A 17804-nucleotide genomic window follows, 5' to 3' on the forward strand; every position below is an offset into this window, starting at 1 on the left:
AAATGAGATTAGCAGAGTTTTTGGTTTTAATTATGAAGAATCGAATTTGAGAATGAATATAGATGGGTCTACTTGCTCATGACATTTAGCTGAACACATGATTGTTCATATGCAGTGTAGTCAGAAGAGGGAGGGAGGGCTGGACATAAGAAATAAGAATCAGGGTGAAATTAAACCTCCCTGCTTAGTTTATGTGAACTTTATAGGATTTTGTACATCTGATTTGTGATGTTGCTGGTTTTGAACTTATTTCGCTCGCTGAATTGAGCCTTGATGAGGAGAGATCTGTGTGGTGCAGGAAGAGGGTGGTGACATTCTGGGAAGTGAAAAGCACAGACATGGTTTTCGGAGCTAAATCACGCACGCACACGCACACGCACACGCACAGGCTTTCTTTCATTTTACAACCACAGGCATCTGAGATTTTACACACATCGGCCAGTTCAGTCATGAAAGGAAAACAGGAACAGGCCCACGGATGAATGGATAATTTCTCCCCATGCACTTGTTGCCTTCTGTTTCATAGAAATGTGACACTTAAGTTTGGTAATACCCTTAACTGCAGCCAGTGCTCTTTGAGAGTTGGCTGTTTCTATCTTTAGTCTGTTTCGAGCGTGGTTGTTGATTTTGAGAGCGGGCAGGCGGCATGTCTTCTTTGGCTCTAGGCTGGTATGGATCTGTATCCTCGCAGCTGCTCCATGAGTGATTAAGAACTAAGATGTTGCTATGGGCAAAATAATGATCAAGACATTTAACAAGCTATCAGTATCCTTAAAGCCTCAAGTCTTTTGATGATATAAAGGTTGCAGTGTGTCATATTACCTAATTTATTATTCTCAAGTTTCTTAAATCACTTCAGATGTTGGACTTATCAACAGCAGTATTTTGTACTGCAAAATGTGGATCATGAACTGAAACTTTTAAGTTGCAGCTTTAGATAAGAGAAATTTATTGTAGATATTTGAATTATGAGTCTGTCATTGACTATTTAAGGATTACTCCTAGTGGTTTCTCAAGAATGGCTTGCTGCCAGGAGAAACTACCGCACTCTTTTTCAACTTGTACAACCTGACATTTGTGGTTCCCACCCTTTTTGGGTTGTGACTCCTGAAAATGAAGAATTGTCTGACCTCTTGTCACAGATTATATGTATACAAGTCTTGATCTTTTCTGCTATCCCATCCTGTAAATCATCTCATGAATTATTTTCCCTTGTGTGGCCCCCAGGCTTTGTAACACTTTGTTTTACCAATGAATTATAATGGGTCATACTATACCCTGTGGTTTATTTGACTGTTTGTACTGCAGCATGGAGCAGTTTTTAAAATTTGGTTTGACTTTGTATCGATAAGGATACACAGGGTCATAGCTGGTTTTGCATTATTCCACTGATACACAGCAATGCACCAGGTAAAGCATGTTAACTGCAAGCCATGCAAATGTTTTATGAGGCAGGAAATTGATACAGCACAGTTGTTGGGCCTCAAGGAAACCCAAAATGTATTTTTGTGAGTAACACCACATAACTTTTGTTTGTTTACGAGAAAATGAAACACTTATATTTCCTCATGATTGTGCTACACCAGGCTTTTATCACATGAATACAAAGATGTCTACAGTTTGCTAACCTTAAACTCGCATGTTAGAAATTCAAGATGGTGTAAGATTTAGTGTCTGGTTTTGGCTGTTCTTCACTAATGCATCAACAAGTCTTTAGACATATTTTTGACACACCTTCTTATTTCCTTTTTTAAGACATGCGGTGTTGTGTTACCCCAGGGCAACCCGTTTCTCATGCAACAAGGAAATCCTCATTTAGACCATAATGACAGGTCTTCCCCCAACTGGTTGCCTGGAGTTGGAGTGCCCCTTTTTAAAGCCCTGCATGATGGGATACTACGAGTGTGTGATTTGTGTGTGAGTGTGTGTGCCAGATAGACTATCTGCAGACAGCTATGCCACCGTGCCACGGCCTTGTTATAGCTCTGCCTCATTGCTACCCAGTTGCCATTCACAAAGAGCTCTTGCAGGCCGCTGGGTTTGCTATATTTACCTGAGCTAGATTGTGGGTGGATGGGGGTTGGGGGGGTGCTCTTTTTTATTTTTATTTTGGTCCAGTAGCATGTGAGAGGGATTCATATTGCTATTGTCGTGAAGGGCTTTTCTCTGTCAGCTCTGATCTGTCAGAAGTGCATAGCATTGTAATTCAGTTGTGTCAGCACGCAGACTGTTGAGTAGGTGAGACAACCTTTTCACACTTCAGCGCCAGTCTGGACTTGTTCCAGGTTGCTCTATATCATAAACCTCTCAGTCCACTACCACTTATTCTTGCATTGCGGTTCAGTACAGTAGCTACAGTTTTGCATTGCTCATTCTTATCACATACCTCTGGTGTTATCCAGGCATGCTGATAGTTTTTGGTTAGTTTTTCAATGCTTGGAGCACCTCAAATGAAATTGTATTCACCTCAGAACAGAACAGAAATGGATATATAAACCCCCAAACTATGTGTATACAGCTAGAAGTATGTAAGACGTGGGGGTCTTGTGATTTGTGTTTTTATTTTCTACTTTTTTTTCAAGCCAGCTTCACAGTCTTCATCTGCCTCATGGTTCTTTAACTCTTTGTCCCTCCTCCTTCCCTTGGTTGTCAGTGGCACCCTCCCTCTCTGAGTGTAACCTGGCCTAGAGAGGCAGCTGCAGGCTCAACTGTGACCCTTTGATGACTCTGCAATTATATCCCTCTGCATACACATACCCACAGCTTAAAATGCTTGTTATTGTTGAGGACAGAGAAATCAGCTGTGTGTCGCAGGAGTACGTGCGTCTCATGGGATACTGTCATTGCTACTGACTGTTTTATAGCGTACAAGCTACAGTGTGACTATTCTTTCGCAGTTCAAGCATTGTACTAAATGAGATTTCCAAACGTTCATAGTGACTCAACAGTGCTGAAAGTCTTGGTTCCAAACGTTCATAGTGACTCAACAGTGCTGAAAGTCTTGGCTCGTTTGCACTATTCATTGTAACTCTAAACTTTACTTTGCCCTCTACTAGTTCAGATAGAGCACATGATTCACTGTTTTGAATTACTCGGCCCATATGTAAAGTAAATTAATTGTTGCTTTGGGAAATGAAAGCAGATACAGCTGTAATTTACACTGTAGTGTTTCTGGCTTTTCCCGGAAGATTTAACCGTGTATGTTTGTGTGGGTGTGTGACAGAGAGAGAGAGAGTGCATACACGTGGATGCACAAGTGTCTGTTTCACTCAGTGTTTTTTTTTTATGTGACTCATTTGTAACCTTTCACCATTGAATTCCAGGTCTGTTAACTGTGGTGGGAGCCCATTTTATACTCACTTTCAAACACTGCTGATGATCAGAATAAACCAGGGTGATATCTGTATATCCGAGTCTTGCATGAGTGTGAAAAACGAGGCTCAGTTAGCATAGTTGTAAGAAATGATCAACCATGTGTTCCTACATTCGGTAAATAATTACGTTTTTCTACATTGCTTTAAATTTTGACATTGCAACACTACACTTGGTGATATTTAAAGCAGCACTAAGGACTAAACTTGTGGTTTTGAATCTTCTTTCGTACGCATATTTTCTCCATAAGCTCTTCTTTGCTGACTCAAATTTAAAGTGATGACCACAAGTATCTTTCAATTTCATTGTCAAATCAAGTTGATATACAGAGTTCTCCCAGCATTTCAAGTTTCCATGACTCCATATTGAAATTTTATGACTGTATTAGTTTTGTGCAGCAGTGAAGCAGCTTTTACAGATGCCACGGCATAAAAAAAAAATCTTCTGTTGGACATAGTTTGAATAACAAATGAACAATCTTCAGAAGAAACACTGAGACTGTGCTTTTATTGAGCGATTGTCAACAGTTGGTTAATATTTTTTTTTGGATTATCGGCCGTTTGGCCACAGGTGGATCATAACTCAAGCTGAGAAACACTGAGCTAACAGAAGAATCATGTGTTTTTCAAACTCAGCCTTTCCTGTCAAACAAATATCATTGTTAGTTATTGCCTGTTGTCTAAATCAGTTGTGTCCCATACACAGGCTTCTTCCAAGAATGGCCTTTTCCATCTCACACAGGTAAACACTGCTGGGGACTGCTCCTGAGCAGCCCAATCATCCATCAATCTCCCCCTTTGCCTCTCCGTCTGCATTAATTACGACAAAAGGATGGACAAATCTACGGGCCTCATAAATCTGAAACACAAACCTTCCCTAGTTCTCCCCTGTTGTCACCTCTATCCTTCTCTCCCTCTGTCTGGCTGACTTGGCTTCAAATCTGGTGGCAGTGGATGTTATTTTTCCTTGCTGGGTTCACGGGTTCTTCTCCTACGAAATGTAACCAAAGTCCTGTCCAGAACTAAAACCCTTGAGTCAGCCTTTCTGCCTAGACACACACTGAAATCTGTGCTGATTGGCAGAGAAAATAAGCCACAACAAACCAGAGCATAAAATAGTATCATAATTTCAGTAACAGACAGAAACAGAAAAAATTTGCACTTCACAGTTTTGCAACCATGAAATGTTTTCAAAACACTACAGGTGTCCACAACAAAGGCTGGCTGGTATTTCTGGATGGGGCTGAAATGAAAATGGTTGTCTCTTTCACTGTGTCTGTGACAAATAAACACAAAATGCTTCTGGTGCATTAGGTAATTCGACATTGTGGTTTTCCCCATCTCTTCCCTTGCTGGAAATTTCAGTATTCCCCTGACGCACCCAAAAAGCTTCTAAAATTAAGCTGCTAAAGGTGACCTTCTTGTTTTCTTTCCTAGACCAGAGATGATTTCCTGGGACAAGTTGATGTTCCTCTCAGTCATTTGCCGGTAAGTTATTTGCATATGTGTGTGTGTGTGAGAGAGAGAGAGGCCAGACTGACAGTTATAACACTGTTTTGAATACTCAGCTCTTTCTTATCTTCAGTTTTTTTTTCTATGCATGATTAACCTCTGTGAAGGTCAAGCAAAGAGTGCGTTTGTGTGTGTGTCTGTCTTGAGTGTGAGAAAGTGCTAGCCGCACAAGCGAAGTGTTGTTGTGATCAAACTGCACTCTCCTTGTTAGACATGGAAAGTGGGCTGTCTAGAATGTAAACAGAGGTGACTGTTCTGAGGGCGGTCTGTCCTGAGAATCAATGGAAAAAGCCTCACTTGTCAAATTCACACACTCACATGTACTCACTTGGAAACTGTGGACTGCTGGGAGATAACAGCTTCTGAAAACAATAACATGCCGCCAAGAAGTGTGCGCTGCTTGGCAGTTTTAACAGTTTAGATTTGACGTAAGCAAATGGGACCTGAAACTTAAGCAAATAGACCTACAAATTTGAGAGCTGTTTGAGTGGCTGCGGACATTCTGAAGCTTTCACAAAGTTGTGAACCTCCAAAAGCACATCAGTAGAAGGTGTTGGGGTTAATTATTAATGTCCTATTTGGCTCCCATAGGTCCAGGAAATTCACCGCAGATAAAAGCCGAGTCATGTTGAGAGAAAGTCAGTGGACGGAGAATATTTGGTCCTGACGCAGCTAATGCTGAACAAATGGAACCAAGCATGAATAAGCTACCGCAGTCTTTCTACAGATTAAGAGATTTGAGTTATATGTATATTTTGAGTCAATTTATTTGGTTTATTCGTGACTAGATGTTGGAGCAATTGCGCTCTTATTGGTCATCATTTTATAAGCATTTTATATAAGCTTCCCCTAGATACTCGTCTTTAAGTTTCATTAACCGGATCAGCCATGCTGGCTCATCTGAAGTTAACTGGTAGCTGCATATGCTTTGTGGAAGCTTGAGTTATTTAGTTATCAACTTTTTCCAAAGACAGTTTCATGCACCATAAAGCATAAAATCTATCAAGCTCTGTTTTGCATGAGTCACATATAAAATAGGGTACATGTTGCCTCGGCCTCATTTCGATGTATTATTAACAAAACCTGATATTTATTCTCAATTTCTAAGATTGTAAAGACAGTTTAGCAGCTCCAATTTTTATTCTTCTTTTTTTTGCAAAACGTGCATTCAGGATTTTAATTCTGATATGGAAACTGACAGTCTGAGTCAATGGTATGTTACAGAGCGGTTTGTGGTGAGCCACCAGTCTGGATGGGTTTGGCCCTGTTAAACAGCAGTGGGAGATTGCTGTCAATTACAAAAGACCCTTTTTTGCTGGTCAATATGTAACAGGAGACGCTCACTGTTGCATAATGTCCTAGGGTGGCTTTGTACAGGGTTCCAGCCATGTTGTAAACTCATGACTCTGATATTTTGATACTCTAGCATGTGTATTTGCGTGTGCGTGCAATTGATTTCTGTCAACAAATGCCTCCCCCTTAATTTGCAGACAGAGGACCCTGCTATGGAGCGGCCCTACACATTCAAAGACTTCCTCTTGCGTCCCAGAAGGTCAGTTTCTACCGGATGTGGAAAACAGGATGTGATAAACAAACAGTGAAATCGCTTACCAGTAATTCAACTTCGTAGGTTAACTTCTGTCTGTTTGCCCCCATTAACAAGTGGAATAGACATTAATAGATCATTAAACTCACAGGGACTTGGCTCATGTCGTAACACCAGAGAGCAGCAAGTTCATGTAACGGTCAGTTGAACACTGAAGGTGAAAGGCCATCTGCTGCTAATAGGCAGTTTGGAAACTCCCTGCATTTCTAAGCATTACCCTAATAGGGGCTCTAAGGGTGCAGGCCACCTGGATTGATGTGCTTTTTTCAAGTGGGTCCATTTTTTCTGATGTTACACTACTAGTCACAAGTCCAGGGTGAAGGGTTACCTGCGTCTGAAGATGGCCTATCTCCCCAAACAAGGAGGACAAGAGGAGGAAACTGGAGACATGAGGGAGGAGGCTGAGGTAAGGTTTTGGCCACCATTGTTGCCAGGTTTGTTTTAACTGCTGACTTAGCATTGCCTAAGACATCCTTTTGACAGTCTTGTTCGTAATAACCTGAAGCCAAACAAGGTCTTGTTTTATTCCTTCCTTCCACACAAAGACACAAAAACACAGTTCTTAAAACTAAAGATGATAGCACGTAGCCCAATTTGTACCAATAGAAAATGGGAGAGCGGTTTTTGCTCATAGTGAGAGGAGAAAGGATGTCTCTCCTTTTTATTATTTTCTCGAAGAATTCTGGCAGCATCTCGCTGCCAGAATCTGGTGAAAATCTTTTCCAGGTCAGCGTATGGAAAAACCATTTACAATTCTGCCTGCTATTTGGAGAAATAAGAGCTTCTCCTCTTTTACTTGGTGTGTTCTTGCATTTGTGTCTGTGTGTGTGTGTGTGTGTGTAAGTGTGGATTTCTTGTGAAGTGCTAGAAGAGGTGTTATATATTTTCAGGAAGTGAAATGCTTCACAGATAAGGTGACATGTAGTTAATTTCAATGGCACTTTGCTAACCTCTGTGTGAAGAAAGTTATGACTTCAGCGTTCCTGTTATTTCTCAGCTGGACTATCCTACAAAAGAGAATTAACTCTGGTAGTTATATTGATGCCCGTCAGTTTAACAACACAACACATTACTCTGAAAAGTTTTTAACCAGCCACAGCATCTTTGATGCATTCCCGTGCTTGAATCCCCTCTTAAATCGGACCGTGTTGCTGATGTTCATGCGTGTCTGACAAGCTGTGAGCTCACTGTGATATCTGTGACCACGGGATCTTTGACCTGACCTACCAGTGAGCTACTCATACCTCCATATGTTTTTCTTTTTCAGGGATGGGATGAGTCTGCGGACTCAGGCTCACAGCGACCCCAGCAGCTGCTGCCCCCATTGCCTCCAGGCTGGGAAGAGAAGGTGGACAACTTGGGACGCACCTACTATGTCAACCACAACAACCGCTCTACACAGTGGAAACGGCCCTCTAACATGTAGGCCTACTGTTTTCTCTTCTCATGTTTTTAAAATATATTTTTACATTAGTTAAATGAGAAAATCTTAGTGTAGCACAAAAGTACCACAGACCTGAACAGCCATTTTTCAGAGGCATATATTTGATTTCAAAGGAAATCAGGAAATTTCAGAAACCTCATCCAGGTGTAATTGAGAAGGTTGATGCCACTCTCATGTCTGTATGATAAATTGGAGTCTACACATTGCAGCTGGGTTCGATTATTGTAGCATAAAGACTAAAAATAAGGCCAACAGCTAAACAGCTAGGCTCCGTTCAAAGTTGACAAAATTCACCTACCAGCGCCTCTTAAGCTCATTAATTAACACATTAAATCTTGTTTGTTTTATTCTGTATAAAAACTGAATTGTAAAAACAAGTTGTGGTTTTATGGGACGGTGTTGCATGTGGGACTACTTGCCTGACAACCAAAGTCAAAGTTACGTCAAGACTCCAAGAAGTCTCTTCACTTCTGGCCAAGAAATAGTCTTGCATGTAACTCACCATAAAACCACACTGTCATTTTTACACTGTATATTGAAGAGACATATTTAAGAGTGGGATCAGCTGTTCCTTTAAGAAAACTTGCATGCAATAGCTTGAAAGACATCTAAGCCACAGATATTATGTATCCTTATTATTCCCTCAATAATGATCGCTTCTTCTCTTCTAGGGATGTGATTTCAGAGACTGAGAGTGACAATCAACAGCGTCAGATCCATCAGGAAGCACACCGCGTTTTCCGCTCAAGACGCCACATCAGTGAAGACCTAGAGAACGAGCACTTGGAGCCCAGGGACCTGGATAATGTGAGAGACAAGAATATACACATTCGTACAGCATCATACACATTCATACAGCACACCGCTGCCAGAGTTGTCTCCAGAGATAAAATAATATTATTATTTCATGGCTGTGTCTCCTTGTTGCTCTCGTAGTCCTGGGAGCTCATCACAGAAGAGGATCCTATCGACAGCATGGCCCAGTCTCTGCCCGGCCCCTCCCCCGCCTTGACACCGCAACACCCGCCAACACCCGTCACCCAGGAGTTCTCTGAAGATTTAAATCTGAGGCTATCACTCACTCCTGATACCAACGGCGAAGTGCCAGGGCCGAGCTCAGCTCTGGTGAGAGTGCACTTGTCAATAGCCAAAACCTGCTTCACTCCACATTTAAATAACTTAATGGCGTAAATGTAGGCATGCTTATTTATATCCAGGTGGGTCTTTTACTTTTTTGTTTGTTTGTTTGTTTGTTTGTTTGTTTAACAGGGTCAACTTTCAAACAGACTTCGGTCTTCAAGTATGACGGATGGTGTCAGCGATCAGGCCCAGGCTCCTCCTCTCATGGTACATATTTCTGAACCCACTCCATCCTGTTCTTTCTTCATTCCTTTGTTTGTTGTCTGAACACCGTAAGCAAAGAGGTATTGTTTTCTCATTTACCTGCTCTGTTGGCATGCCTCAGTGCTGTTGGTGTACCACACATCAAATCACCTCCCTCCTCACTTTTCCTTTTTGATTTTATCACTCGTTCCTTTTCTTCTTGCCCCACCTCCTCCTCTCCCACTACTACTCTCTGCCTCTTTGTGATTCACTCTCAGCTATGTTTGATGTATTGTAAGAGTGTTGGCTTTACAACCATGTGCCCGCAGAATAACAATTCCAGTAGAAAGCGTTGGCAAGTGAGATTCAGACAGTAGCCCATCAGATCAAATGTTCCCCAGAGAGTCCTGAGTCATGGCATCAGTGAGGATTCAGCTCAATGAACTGTCACGAGATGTGAGTCAGATGTTCGTCACTTAGCTTAGTCACAGCTGCGAGCTTGGCTTTGTCAAGTCCAGGTGCTGATGTCCGCCTTTCTTTTGAATGCCAAGTCTCTGAAGACCGGACAACAGTAGTCTCATTAAGAAGCCATTAGAGGAAACCATACGTTTGTGCAGTTTCCTGCAACAGGGAAGGTTGGTTACGGTAACACAACTCCTAATGATAAAACATGTGTGTAGTTGGATCGGTGCTGTTTGCTTCGACAATGCGTATGAGATTCCTGTTGGATAAAGGTAGCCTCGCCTGTGATTACAGCATATTAACCTAAAAAAAAAAAAAGATAATGCTAGCATTCTTCTGTATTTGTCTTCAGCAACCAACAAAGCTTTAGTCCAGGACTCAAAACTCTGACTTCCCTATGCTGTCTGTGGCACCCAGCATCAAACCTGTTGGTTTCCAGTAAACAAATATGTAGTTTAATTTTCAAAACAATGTATGGGATTGACTAAAGGCACACAAGGTAGACTCAAAGTGTGACCTATTGATGTGTATATTATGATGATAATTATTTAATTTATACTGACTGAGGAACAGTCCTGTAGAATAAGCTCCTGTATTTCAAGCTTTTGCCACTTAGACCGTACTTAGTTATAGTCAATTCTTTGTTAGTTTGGGATTTGTTGACAATAATAAATAATACATGTGAAGAATATCACCACAATCTACCTTTAATATGATGTTGTGGGTTACTTTAAATGTAAATATGGCCAAATACAGATCAGAGCATGTGAGTCCACATTTATTTTTGCTTTTTTATGGTTTTTGAGGTTGTTCTTTACTAACTACAGTTATAGGGTTGGCAGTGATGCAACTGTCAAGAGCAAATCATGTTTCTAACATGTCTTCCAGGTTATGTAGTTTAGAATAAGCAGAGCGTCATGCTTGTGCCACCTTGCTTGTGGCACGTCTTTTGGATTATTATTTCTATTTTTGTTTTCTTTGCATTTGATCATTTTCTTCCAGATTCAAACTCTTTTTGTGAACTTTTTGGAACTTCAGCACAATAATTCACTCTGATTTCTCTTGGGACACAGAACTGTTTTCTCTGACAGGTTTTACTGGAGCTCTAAATGTTTTTTTCTACTTGGGTTAGGATTAAAGAAGCTGTACTTCCTGGGCATTAAATTTACAGATTAGAGGGAAGTTCAAGCCTAAAAACTTCTTCTCAGATTGTCTCATTTTTTTCTTTGTCTTTCTTAGTATTAAAATTGACTTATTTTACTCAAAAGGTACTGACAGCACGCTGCTGAAAGTTTTCATGTCAACCAATCATAACTGCGGATACTTTTTTGAAAATTAATTGTGCTCCTTCCTGCTACCTGCCAATCTCACAGTTCATATGCTTCAGTGGGTTTCCTCTCTTCTTTTTTTTTCTTATTCACAGCCACTGCACTTTTTCACCATGGCCCATAATCACAAGAATCTCCTCCCTTTCTGTCACTCGTCACCTCCTTTTGACAATAAATCCCCCCCCTTTGTCCAGTCAGTTTTTCTCACTCTACCTAAACACTTTCCCTTGACCTATAACTTCCACCCTGACAATGAAAACACTACCATACTGTGAACTAAAGACCGTCTTCCCCTGTTGTCTACCATCAGCAGGGTTCCCAGACCAGAAGAACAAGAGCTCAAACAGTCTCAGGTGGTGAGGAGTCTATGGTAATATCTCTGTTCATATACAGTTTAAACCCTATCAGTCGTACACCTCTTAGTTCCCAGATGCCACGTAGTCCCACAAGTTTTGTGAGTCAACACACTTGTGTAGAAAGTCACATGAGGACACATGAGAGTTTTGTTATCCAAGAGGCGGCATATAATATGACACACTTCCACGACACGTGCATAAAAATACCTTTCTGAAATGGACTGAAGAAGTCACGCATTAAAATGTACATCCTTGCTGGCCGGTGATTAGGCCTGGCAATTGAAACCATGGCCATTATTGATATTGCTAATCAGTCCTTATTGACTCCTGTTTAGCTTTCTGTGTGGAAAAAAGAAAAAGAAAAAAAAAGGCCCACGCAGATTTGCAAAAGCTCTCTTGTTTAACTGCTGTTTGATTTGGAACCAGTTAGCCTTGCAGCCAGCTTGTAGCAACAGACTGCATGTCATGGTCTAAAATAAATCAAAAGGCGGAAAATATTTGTACAGTATTCATTGTCATTCAGTTTGTCTTTGTCAAAGCAAAAACTCTGCTAATCCTGCCTCTGTGATGCTAATGTTATTATAACAGGATATTTACCCTCAGTAAGGGATGTGCTGCTTTGTGTGTACAGTGTCAGATACATGGCATTCCTGGTATTTAAGCCCATGTTGCGTAGAAAGCTGTTTCAGTACATTGTTGGCATTTTCCCCCCTTATTTGAAATTATAATTTTTACCGCACTGTTGCACTGAAGCCACACTTTAGACCATTTCTTCCTCTCCCCCATGACTCCGTGTTGTTGCCACTTTTCATTAGTTTGACGTCACTGTTTTGTACTGTGCGTGACCCCATCGATCAAAGGAATTTATAAGCTCATACAATTCAGACTTATCTGACACTTTCCACAACAAATTCTCAACTAGAACCGGTTCCCGATTCTCCCCCCTACCAGTGACTGATGTGTTCTTTAAAGCGATCAGCTGATGAAGTCAAATGAATCCTTCTTCGTTTAGTTCTCTTATTGGTGATTTTACGACGTCCTGAAGTGCTTTTTTTAGAACAGTAGCTGCCCAACATCGCTGTGTGTGTCATATACAGTGGTACGTGTGTGTGTTCATGAGTGTGTGTCTGATGTGGCAACCTGGTAGTAAATATTAAGCAATACCTCTGGTCAGCCATTGATAACAAGCCATAAAGCAGCATTATAAAAATATGGCCTGTAGGGATGCACCAATCAGAACATTTTTGTCCCTCACTGCTATCTGACTCGATCCTTACAGTTACCTCTAATGTTGATACAATTTCTGTCTGGCACATTGATATAACAGCTGCATAACCCTTTACCTTTTGCTTTTCACAAGCACACGATCCAAATACTGAAAGTCCAGGTCTAAAAATATCAAGGTCATAAGCTTAAATTATATGAACAAAAAGTTTAAACTGGAGGATCTCTGGTGTGCAGTGTTCAAGGGTGCCATCTTTGCACATCTCAAATATCGCTACAGTTAATGTTGTGATCGTTTGGTTGACTGTTTAAGTAATCTTTATTCTACAAGTGGTTAATAGTTCACTCGCCAAAGTAGTAATGATCCACTGCTTTTCCCCATGTGGTGTTTATTTTAGTACTGCTCTGTCTTTCATTATGTTTTGTGCCTGAAAGTTCACATCGTATGCAGTCACCTACTTTTGTCTTGTTGTTCTTAACGGTTTGCCACTGTGTTGCGCAGCTGAAATGGGGAAAATATTTTAAATCTCTTGTGCTGTTGAGAAAAAAAATAAAACGTGGTATGTTGGAAAAACATCAGTTTCTGTTCACTTGCACGGACAGAAATGTATGCAGAATCATTTAAAAATGTTGAAAGATTCCCTCCACATGTCTCTACGCATATCAGCCTGTATTGATTAGTTGTCTTTGCTTTGCTCTCTCTCTACACTTGGCCAGTCTCCCTCGGCGACTGCTTACACCTTGACCACCCCTGGCCTACCCCCTGGATGGGAGGAGAGGAAGGACGGCAAAGGAAGAACTTATTACGTCAACCATAACAACCGCACCACTACCTGGACTAGGCCAATTGTGCAGGTACAGCAGGTCTGCAAGCTGGCTGGACTCTATGCATGGGACTGGACCTTACCTCGGCCCCTGTCATGGCCTCGGCCTGCGTGTCGGACCTCTTCCTCTATTCCCCTTGTGTGTTTTTCCTCTGTGTAGCCATAAATAATGACGGAAAGAGACGCAGCTTTACAACCTCAAAGTCTCTTTTCCTGTCTTTCTCGCTGTCCGGTTTCCAATTCTTTCCAACTTTATTGTATGTCTTCCTTCTTCTGTCTAGCATTTTGTTTGGTACTCTGGATGAAGTGCAACTCTGTATTGGTCACGCCTTTCTAAACCCTGGCATGGAACTGCAACCACCACTTTTCCCTTCCCTTTTCCCATTTCTGCCCTGTTTTTCCACTTGTCTTTCCCCTGTTTTTCTGTCTGCAAATGAGGCAGCTCCACATAGTCTGAGCTCAGAGAGAGACTGCTACACGGGACTCGACGTATGTTTAATGCTCATGTCTCTTCTCTTTGAAATCCACCCTTTCATTTCTGCTTTTACCAGAATGCCTCCGGTTCTATTAAACATGTTCGTCTGTTGTCTTTCATCACGCAGTCTTCTAATGCTCTGATTCTCTTCTGTTTTTTTCATTATTCAGAAGAAGAGGACACTGCAAAATTATTTCCGACAGTTTCATAGTATTGCTTTGTCTTTGGTACATAGTTGTGGCCCATTGTAAATGTGGGTTTACCTATTGAAGCAGCCACTTGGGTTAGGGTTGTACATTATGTTACTGATCCCAAGCCTTCATCCCCTTATTTGTATTTATATTTTAAGCAATAAAAATGATTGTCTTCTTGGGTGTATATGACCCATGCTTTTGACATTTTAGGAACTCAATTCCCTAAGAGAAAAGCTTGCATCCCGACCTTTCCGTGGCAGACAAGCACCTCTGACAGCATGGCTTACGATGAGAAAAAGTTTTGTTTTCGCATTAAGAAAAAAAAAAACAGCACCCCTTGCCTTATTCCAAACTCCACTTAACCTCAAAAGTGCTATTCTCACTGACAGCTGACTGAAGACGGAGCCAGCACCTCAGCAGCAGGAGCAGCAGCAGCAGCATCAGGAGGAGCCTTAGCCCTGGCATCCGCATCCACCCCCTCCTCCTCTTCCAATGCTTCCAACAACCACCTCCATGAACCCCAAGTCCGACGACCTCGTAGCCTCAGCTCCCCTACTGTCACCCTTTCCACCCCCTTGGAGGTGAGAATTAGCCACCTATATCACCCTCCTCCGCCATACCCATATCCCTTTTTTTTCCTTTTCTCTTCAATTTTTTTCCCGTCCACTCTTTTTTTTCGCTATGTAATACTTCATTGTATCCCTGAGAAGATGACCAGATCATGATCCTCACCCATCTGCATCAGCCAATCGTCATTTCCTGTCCTTAATATTTTCTTGAATGTTATCTTTCCCTGTTTCAGCTTCTCATGTCATCTCTTTTTTTTCACCTCTCCATGGAAGATGAATTTCTTTCTTCACATTGCACTTTTTTTCATCTTTAGTGCTGAACAAGCTGATAACTGAGCACTAAAACAATTCTACGTTAAACAATGATTAGTTACATAAAATGGTCCGAGCTTTACCCGCGCTTTGTTATTTACAATGAGTTTGTTTTGGACAAAACACACTCTTTTGTTTGAGTCAGCATTTTGTTCTGCAGCACGGTGTATTTTAAAGCACTAACAGAATGAAGCTGGTGTGATGAAGCTAGATTCAGTTACTGCTGAATGAATCCATTATATAAATTGATCACAAGTCCCAAATGATTAATGTAATTTGCTAAAAGAAATCCAGAGACATCCAAATCAATTATATTGATCTTGCAAATTAAATATCACTAAATCCAGAGGACATTTTAGTTACAGGAATGCAACCACAAAAAGCATTTGAAGATTAATTTGTACAGCATGACATAACTTTGTGAATATCTTTTAAAAAGAACATTTTACACATCTTTGGAACCTATCCATATTTTATACTCACTGCTATTGGAAGATGCAAGTACAGCAGATTTTATTTGTGAAGTCATCATTTCTTGTCTGTGAAATGATGTCACAGTCAACACTTGCAGAGATGAGGATGTCTAATTCTGGTACATGTTCACATTAAATGCAAACTCAAAGACTTTATATCCCGTTAGTTTTTTTACCTGCAGCTGTTCTATTGTAAAATCATTCCAGCCGTCCGATATCTTAATAAAAAGCAAGCAGGGATCAGTGGAGGGTGTTTACACTGAAGCAGCTGCTGTACATTTAAAGAGACTTGTCTTATGTAGTGCGATAGATGGAAATTTGCATTGTTTTTTGCATGGTGTGGAACATAAGCCATGTTTCCATGAACATATTAGAAATGTTTGATTTCACAAAAGTTATATTCACTTGATGTGTAGAAATGTTTGATTTCACAAAAGTTATATTCACTTGATGTGCCTTTTTTAAAAAAATAATACTAAGGTGTGGGGCTTACTGGGACATGGAACATTTTATTATTAGTTGTTTTTTTTTTATTGTACGTACATCCATGATCATTAATACATCCACCGTGGCTCCACACAGATCTGATATAACCTTCTTCACATTAATGCATAAAACAGTAAGGTCATTTTTCCGTTGTGTTTTCTGCATTGTTTTTCGCCGGTTGAATTTCGTCCGGTGCTCTGTCAGTTGTCTTGTTGCGTTTTCTGTTTTTTCTTTTTTTTTTTCGTTTTGGAGATGTAGCACCACATACTACTTATCCTGTGAACCAATTCGTAATATTTGCATAATGGTACTGGATGGAAAGTTGAGAACTTTTTTTGAACTTGGTCTAACATTTTAGAAAACGTTGTTTTAGTCATTTATTGTCTGTGCTCATTTATCATCTCTGCAAAATACATTTTAAGTTAGACGTCTCCAGAGTAGCTATAAATACACAGCACAAACGTGGCTAATTAAGATCAGCACAGCGAATCTTCTTTTTGACCTCCTACTGCATTTAATGGCTTTAGTCTGTGGTGATGATCCTGTGCTATACCAAGGGGAACAGACCTGAAGGAGGTTTAATTAAGGTGTGTGTGTGTGTGTGTCTCTGTGTTAACAAGGCGTTGTAGAAGTAAAAGAAACACTCACTGCAGAATATTGTAATTACAACTTTCAAAAGAGGTAGAAGGTCTGAATTAATTAACTTTTCTCTTGATAAAAATCAGATTACTCATTAGCCTGCGCAGCTTTAGTCTCTTTAATGTTGCTTTAGAAACTTTAAAGAGGCCAGTAATGGCTGGCTTCCTGTAGATGTGTCTCCTGTGCAGTGGTATTATTTTGGGATTCACTTTTCTTTTAGCCTTTAGCAAGGTCTACATCTGTTACCAGAAAGAGATTAACAGAGAGTTCTGCTAGTTTTACAGTAAACGACCTTGTGAACCATGAAGCCTCAGTAGCAGCAGTAAAAGCTGAAATCTGTAGAGCCTTTTTCTGTTGGCATTTTGATTGACAGGCTGACAGAGTATGCAGCATGGATGTTGATTAGCTCCCTTCCTGTTTGGTGAATGTTTTTCTGACATCTTTTCTGATCTTATTTCAGTTTCCTAACAGAATACCAAGTCAACTTTCTGGGAGGCTGTTTTTCCATTTTTGTTATTGTCCGTTTTGTTTCAGGCAATCGGTGATGATTTATTTCACGCTGTCAGTCATCCATATTCAGTTACAACTTGAAACTTCTCCTTTTAGTGTAATGCCAGTGATAGTATTTCATGTTTTTTCTTTTCTGTTATGGTTCCAGGGAGCCAACAACATCCAGGTGCGGCGCGCTGTAAAGGACACATTCTCTAACCCACAGTCTCCCCAGCCGTCCCCCTACAGCTCCCCCAAGTCACAGCACAAGACACAGCAGAGCTTCTTGCCTCCAGGCTGGGAGATGAGGATAGCCCCCAATGGACGGCCTTTCTTCATCGACCATAACAGCAGAACCACCACCTGGGTGAGATAGCACACCGTCCTAACGGGCTGGATTGTACCTCAGGCTAGAATATGGTTTTTGAAATATGAATTACAGATCTGCAACAGTTTCCTAGTGAGTTTCCAGGAAAGAAACTGTTATTTGGTAATAATTATAGGGGAAATTCAATTCCAATGAATATCTTGCATAACGTTAGTGTACAGCAGGTCAGCACAAGGTCTGCAGACAAGCATACAATGCAGCATATATGAAGATATATCCAATTTCCAATAATACATGCATAATTAATGAGTTTATACTTGGGTTTAAATTTCAAGGAAATTCCAACAGCTGTGTAGAAACAAAAATAACATCTATTATTACATTATATT

At 40.7% G+C, this 17804-nt stretch overlaps 1 protein-coding gene across 5 annotated transcripts in view; it reads left to right on the forward strand.

Annotated features, from left to right (window-relative positions):
* Nucleotides 1–17804, forward strand: part of nedd4l (NEDD4 like E3 ubiquitin protein ligase) — a 42850-nt gene that overhangs the window by 14345 nt on the left and 10701 nt on the right. For 2 of the 5 annotated variants that reach the window (XM_019253692.2, XM_019253686.2), the window contains 11 exons: nt 4809–4859; nt 6374–6435; nt 6793–6895; nt 7757–7911; nt 8605–8740; nt 8870–9058; nt 9203–9280; nt 11357–11416; nt 13344–13481; nt 14509–14700; nt 17257–17454. In XM_019253692.2, coding sequence (XP_019109237.1) covers nt 4809–4859; nt 6374–6435; nt 6793–6895; nt 7757–7911; nt 8605–8740; nt 8870–9058; nt 9203–9280; nt 11357–11416; nt 13344–13481; nt 14509–14700; nt 17257–17454 — 1362 coding nt within the window. Of the gene's footprint in view, nt 1–4077; nt 4114–4808; nt 4860–6373; nt 6436–6792; nt 6896–7756; nt 7912–8604; nt 8741–8869; nt 9059–9202; nt 9281–11356; nt 11417–13343; nt 13482–14508; nt 14701–17256; nt 17455–17804 lie in introns of all 5 variants that reach the window. The other 3 variants (XM_027282068.1, XM_027282066.1, XM_027282067.1) reach the window with 3 other exon arrangements.

Source organism: Larimichthys crocea, chromosome IX (genome assembly GCF_000972845.2).
Source record: "Larimichthys crocea isolate SSNF chromosome IX, L_crocea_2.0, whole genome shotgun sequence".
Lineage (NCBI taxonomy): Eukaryota > Metazoa > Chordata > Actinopteri > Sciaenidae > Larimichthys > Larimichthys crocea.